Here is a 7,223-nt window from a genome sequence, read left to right as displayed (position 1 = left end):
ACCCTGCCCAGAGAAAAGCAGCACTGTCTTCTTCTGTGGTGTTATTCTGATCCACGTAGCGCTGCTAACCCTGCCCAGAGAGAAGCAGCACTGTCTTCTTCTGTGGTGTTATTCTGATCCACGTAGTGCTGCTAACCCTGCCCAGAGGGCCGGAGGCCACCTGATATATCGAATTGCACGGGGGGGGGGGGAGCCCTGTGTAGTGCTTTCTTCCTGGTGTTGAAATGCATAGCTTACCATAAGAGAGCAGCAAGGGTGGTGGGGTGGGGCTGAAAGGGCGAGGACAGATTCATTTTTAGGTGAAGAGCTGATATTGCTGTTTAAGTGCATGAAATCCTCTCCAACCAGGTCTTTCATCAACTCTGTATGAAGCACACGAAGCAGCAACATGCCATGACTAACTGATCCCTGGCATCTACCTGACTCCTGATTCACAGAAATATCTTCACCATCACGGAGAGATACTGCTACTGAATGGATCTGTCTTTGGTTGGTAGCTGCTGGCAGTTCAGAGCATAAGATAGAACTAACAATAGCTAAACTGAAACCTTTGCATTTTAAGCAAATCAAGGATTTAGAATGTTAAATATCCTCCATTAGTATTCAAAGATTATCATTCTTAGACTTGATTGCAAAGATGCAACTGCAATAGTCTGTTTTAAGCAGACAAGCATAAGGCAACTGTCATAGCATTAGATAATATGAAGGGTATTCATAATAATAATAATTATAATAATAATAATGCCATTTTCAGAGCACATGATTTTAGAAATATCTCAAATGTTCTAATAACCATTGGTTGTAATGGTTTTTGCTCTTGGTGCCTAACAGTCTCTCATAAGAAGTGGTATGAATGCAGCAGAAATACAGATTATCAACAACAAAATATACTATATCTTTGGTTAAATCATTTCATGGTAGTTTTATGTCTGGGCTGCATGAGAGGCTACAGAGTGTAAAAAAGGCTTTGGTTTCATATTGGACATTTCAACACGTTGCAAGAAAGCACTACAGTGTGGGTTGAGTTGAATGTTTGGTTTAGGTTTGGGGAGTTGGGTCCAGGTTAACAATCTACCGTGGCCATTTCTTTGCCTATCTGGAACACTTGATAGACAGACAGACAACACAGACAAGTTCACCAAATCCAAAAAGGCTGCACAACATTCCAGTTGCTCTTGTGGGATTTTCTCCTTAAAAGTTGATTGGCTGGTCCCACTGGAGCTCCTTGTACTGCGTGGCTGCTTTGGAGTGCGTGGACAGCTGCAGAACACACTGCCGATAGGCTGATTAAACCTCCATTCAGGGACCCGTCATCAAATCAACCAATCAGATTAAAAATAAGGACAGTGAACGGTTGATATAGGTTGGGTTGGGGGTGGGGGGGGGGGGGGGGGGGGGGGTACTAAAGCTGTGAGACCGGTGACAGGGGAGTAAATCTAGAGTTTTTTGCAGTATGTTAGACATAAATGTGTTGGCGAACAAACATTTTAAAGCAGGTCAAAGAAGTCTTTGGTTTTTTTTTCATCTTTGGATACTATAAATATCAGTATAGTACAGGTTTTAAGGGCAAAACGTTGCTTCAAGGTCTTTTTCTTTTTAAGTTTCTCTTTGTTTCTCTAAGTTTTAAAGCTTTTCCACCGAGGTTGAGTCAGTCCATGAGTCAGTCGAGTCTGTCTTCAGGCTTTGGTGCAGGCGTTGGGGCCAGAGTTGATGGGGTGGCCAGAGCCGTCATCCAGCCACTTGTCGAGGCTTCGGCGGCGTGCGTTCATGAAGAAGTTACTGACCGTGGTCAGCTCCAGGCCCAGCTGCTGGGAGATGGTGACTTGCAGCTCTTTGGATGGCCGCTTGTTCTCCTTGAAGATGGCGTGGAGCGTCCGCCGCTGCACATCCGTGAACACCAGCCGGGGCTTCTTAGACAAGCCTCCTCGCTCTCCCCTTCCGCTGCTTCCGTGGTCCTGCTCCTTACGCTTACATGCTAGAGAGAGAGAGAGAGAGAGAGAGAGAGAGAATAAAGTAAATGTAGTTCGCTTGACCCGCAGAGACATATAAAACAGAGCTTAGAGATTTATGTTTGTATATTGTATAGTAGTGTACTGTACATAGGACCCAGTGTCTTTAATTCGTAGCTCAACACTGTATTGCATTTATCTCAGGATGTATGCCCTGGTATGTATGTGATAAATAAACCTCTTGAATCTTGAATCTTGAATATTTTCTTGTACACTGCAGAAAACATGCCCTGTTGTCACAGTACCACATTACTGGGCCACTTTTCCTTTCCCTGTGCCAGGCTGTTGGATATAAAAATGTCCTTATAGCTAAAGACAGTGGCATTGGGCCCAAATCTAGACCAAAGGGCAAGGGTTATGTTCTAAAGTGAGACGTAGCCCACCGTATGAAAAGTGTGACTGACACCCGCTCTTATAAAATGATGGCATGAAAGTACAACAACCCAGTATTGAATCGGTGAAGTTATTTACCCATGCATATAAAACAAATAGCTCACATATGATACCTACTAATATATACTGTACATATACTACTCTTGTAGAGGATGTGATCATCTGTAGCTTGTTTTGGAAATACGGAGGCAATGTTTTTGGTTATTTTGCAATGAAACCCTTGACATTAGGACCTGGATTGTGTAGACCAAGTTAGTCTGAAGTGAACATATTAGCACAAGTTCTACTACCATAGAACAATGTACTCACACTGCTCATTAGTAATGTGTACTGGTACTGCACATTAGTATAATGTACTGTACTCACACTGCTCATTAGTCCAGTGTGCTGATACTGCACATTAGTACAATGTACTCACACTGCTCATTAATGCTGTGTACTGTTATTGCACACCAGAACCTTTTGTACTTGACTGTCAGTACACTGCATCCACACTGTTCATTAGGCTGCTAAAGGGTTGAGTACTGTGTGTCTCAGAACATGCCTCACAGTAGTTTTTTTTTCGGTGTTGCAGACAATGAACAGTTTCATTCCAAGATATCCACCTCCTCTTAAAATTTATTTCTGCCATTAAGTAAGAATCATTATGGACATTATTAAGATTATTAGCCATGCCAAGACATAAATAACATTTTAAAGGAAATCATAGGCACAGGTCTATGGATAGGTGCAGGTATGTGGATAGGTGCAGGTACTGTATGTGGATAGGTGCAGGTCTGTTGATAGGTGCAGGTACTGTATGTGGATAGGTGCAGGTCTATGGATAGGTGCAGGACTGTGGATAGGTGCAGGTCTATGGATAGGTGCAGGACTGTGGATAGGTGCAGGACTGTGGATAGGTGCAGGTCTATGGATAGGTGCAGGACTGTGGATAGGTGCAGGACTGTGGATAGGTGCAGGTCTGTGGATAGGTGCAGGACTGTGGATAGGTGCAGGTCTATGGATAGGTGCAGGACTGTGGATAGGTGCAGGACTGTGGATAGGTGCAGGACTGTGGATAGGTGCAGGACTGTGGATAGGTGCATAGGTGCAGGACTGTGGATAGGTGCAGGACTGTGGATAGGTGCAGGACTGTGGATAGGTGCAGGACTGTGGATAGGTGCAGGACTATGGATAGGTGCAGGTCTATGGATAGGTGCAGGTCTATGGATAGGTGCAGGACTGTGGATAGGTGCAGGACTGTGGATAGGTGCAGGACTGTGGATAGGTGCAGGTCTATGGATAGGTGCAGGACTGTGGATAGGTGCAGGTCTATGGATAGGTGCAGGACTGTGGATAGGTGCAGGTCTATGGATAGGTGCAGGTCTATGGATAGGTGCAGGACTGTGGATAGGTGCAGGTCTATGGATAGGTGCAGGTCTATGGATAGGTGCAGGTCTATGGATAGGTGCAGGACTGTGGATAGGTGCAGGACTGTGGATAGGTGCAGGACTGTGGATAGGTGCAGGACTGTGGATAGGTGCAGGTCTATGGATAGGTGCAGGTCTATGGATAGGTGCAGGACTGTGGATAGGTGCAGGTCTATGGATAGGTGCAGGTCTATGGATAGGTGCAGGTCTATGGATAGGTGCAGGACTGTGGATAGGTGCAGGTCTATGGATAGGTGCAGGTCTATGGATAGGTGCAGGTCTATGGATAGGTGCAGGTCTATGGATAGGTGCAGGTCTGTGGATAGGTGCAGGTCTATGGATAGGTGCAGGTCTATGGATAGGTGCAGGTCTATGGATAGGTGCAGGTCTGTGGATAGGTGCAGGTCTATGGATAGGTGCAGGTCTATGGATAGGTGCAGGTCTGTGGATAGGTGCAGGTCTATGGATAGGTGCAGGTCTATGGATAGGTGCAGGTCTATGGATAGGTGCAGGTCTATGGATAGGTGCAGGACCGTGGATAGGTGCAGGTCTATGGATAGGTGCAGGTCTATGGATAGGTGCAGGACTGTGGATAGGTGCAGGACTGTGGATAGGTGCAGGACTGTGGATAGGTGCAGGTCTATGGATAGGTGCAGGTCTATGGATAGGTGCAGGATGTTTTGGAATGAAAAACCCTTCACAAGCAAAGCGCTGGTGAACAATGGTTGCTGACCATGGTGCTGAAATGAAAGAGCAACATGAATAGTAGGCTATGGGCCTGAGCCCTGTTGAAAAGGAACCACATGGTCTGTGTCTTGGGGGGAAAGTGTTCAGCACTTTGTTTGACAGCACATTCGACTTCCCTTCAGCTCTTTGTTTTATTTACACAAACCCTCCAATCCTCCACCTGAATGAGTGGGAGGGAGGCTCCCAGACTGAAAAGTGGCCAGTAGGGGGCAGCGTTGAGCTGCTGAAGAGGCATCTATTACCATCGGGGCAAAGTTACCAGCTCAAATTAGCCAGGCCTTATGAAGACATAGTGGGTGAATTAATAAATGTCCTCACTAAAATAAGAAACGAGTCTGTAAAAGAAAGGCTGACTAGCTCCAAAATAGCCTATTGGTTGGCTACCTTACGCCTAAACACAATGCCTAAAGCCTCTGGATTTCCTAATAGACGTTTGAAATCCACACAACTCATCATGAGACAAATTGTGAAAAATCAACCCACACAAATTAAACTGAATGGAATGAATCACTAAGATACATTTTACGAATAGCTTCCATTTGGAGCATGTTGTGTATAGTGCGGCTATATAGGCTACAGTGGAGTGCGAGTGCGGCACTCTATATCCATTATGACCATAAATTAGTGTAGGCCTATAGTCGTCTGTATGAGCAGCACGGTGTCTCCAGCGCTGGTAAACATTAACAGGGCGCTGGGGCTCCTCGTGTATTGGTTGCTGCTATAAATCAGCCGCGGCTGAAGGCCACGGAGACAGCGGGAGCCGCCGTGCCGTCAGCCTGGCCGAGTAGCTGGGGGTACGTACAGACCCAGGAGAGCGCTTTCCCAGGATCAGGTGAAATAACAACGGCCTTCTTATCAGCCTGATCATACACGGCTCTGCTGCGCTCGGCTAATCATTACAAACACACGCAGATAACTCCACACACACACACACACACACACACACACACACACACACACACACACACACACACACACACACACACACACACACACACACACACACACACACACACACACACACACTACACACACAGCGCACGCGCGTTTCACAACCTGGCACAAAATGTCGAAAAGGTTCAACTGAAAATATAAGAAAGCATGCCCGAATTTGCACGACATGCTGGTAATTTTAACAGTTAAATGTCCACAAACCAGGAATCGGGCATAATATGCTATCATGTTACTTTCTGCTGCTATTGTGTAATTAAAGTATATTTAGGTTGAACACCCCCGTGTTAAAAAGCACCCTATACGTGTTTTACACGCAACAACACATGTTTCTTGTATTCTATTATATTCAATTATATTCGGCCAGAGGTGAAATGGGCTATGCATTTTTCTTGAAAATTCATAGCTGTAAGTTGTAACCTTGGCGATTATAGGTTGGAAAAGTTGAGAAGGCCCAAGATACATTTCAGCAGCCTAAAATCAATAGCCTATCAGCACGCCATCACCTCGTTCATGAATAAATTGATCGATAAAATGGCGCCTATTTAAATTAATTTAGATATTAATTCTAAATTTCACTCCATCCTCCAACACCAATAGTCCTGCCAAATCTGAAAAAAAAAGACCACGAATCGAATATTTCAAACGTGCAACGAAAGGGAGGGGAATCTTGGCAAACACCGTCTAAAGAAGGAAACTGGAGGCTAACTGAACATAACTGAAATATAGACTACTGGCCTACTTATTAAAAAAATATATATCTATTTGTAGTCTATCAAATGTATACAATGCCTTAAACAGGGCCTATCGAATATACAGAGAAGGCCAGCAAAAACAGCTCCTAAAAATAAATAAAAACAGATGAACCACAATAGCAGCATAAATCTGACTAACAGGCTTCTTGGCTTGGTTTCCAGTCGATCAGCAAACCAAAAGAAGTAGGGTGACTTAACGTGATTTAATAAGCTGCAATGAGTATCAATTGTATCAAAAGATGGTTCATCTTTCAGCAAACAAACTGACCCCCCCTCTCTCTCTCTCTCTCTCTCTCTCTCTCTCTCTCTCTCTCTCTCTCTCTCTCTCTCTCTCTGTCTGTATGTGTGTGTGTGTGTGTGTGTGTGTGTGTGTGTGTGTGTGTGTGTGTGTGTGTGTGTGTGTGTGTGTGTGTGTGTGTGTGTGAGAGAGAGAGAGAGAGAGAGAGAGAGAGAGAGAGAGAGAGGGGGGGGAGAGAGAGAGAGAGCAAGAGAGAGAGAGAGAGAGAGAGTGAGTAACAGATGGGAAAACTGAAAAATAATCAATTGAGATTACACACACTTTCGACATATAGCTGGGACCTCACTTTTCGAAAGCATTGATTAGGCATAGAGAGGGGAAAACAACTATATTCCTTTGGATGCTCGTGGATGCGCAAGGATTGGCCCTCATTCGCGCCCTGATTGACTCGGAGACCTCAGGGACAAATTAATAGAAGACTATCAGTTAATTAGGCGAACCTCGGCCAGGCCCGCAGCCTCATTGTCGAATGTTTCTATTAAAAACGTGAACACACGACAACAGGCAGCAGAAGCACACAGACAACAGAGATGCTGCTTTCACATGGGCTATAGCCTATTACGATCATAATAACAATAATAATAAAAGTATGCGGGCCCTCACAGTTTACAGCATTCTATTCTTTTCTATTCTGTAATATGGGCTTTATCGTTTAAAAAAA

The 7,223-nt window shown here is 44.8% G+C and overlaps 1 protein-coding gene across 1 annotated transcript in view; it reads right to left on the bottom strand.

Moving 5' to 3' along the window:
• Positions 1–1,676: 1,676 nt before the first annotated feature.
• The window catches only part of onecut1 (one cut homeobox 1), a gene marked incomplete at both ends in the record, with an annotated part of 7,236 nt that continues 1,689 nt past the window's right edge, over positions 1,677–7,223 (bottom strand). The window contains one exon of the mRNA XM_084337564.1: positions 1,677–1,975. Coding sequence (XP_084193690.1) covers positions 1,677–1,975 — 299 coding nt within the window. The remainder of the gene's footprint in view (positions 1,976–7,223) is intronic.

The sequence above is a fragment of the Notolepis coatsorum genome (assembly GCF_963971535.1).
Source record: "Notolepis coatsorum genome assembly, chromosome: 20".
In the NCBI taxonomy this organism is placed as follows: Eukaryota; Metazoa; Chordata; class Actinopteri; order Aulopiformes; family Paralepididae; genus Notolepis; species Notolepis coatsorum.
The sequence above is the reverse complement of the archived record's forward strand: the minus strand, read 5'-3'. Positions and strand labels throughout refer to the sequence as shown.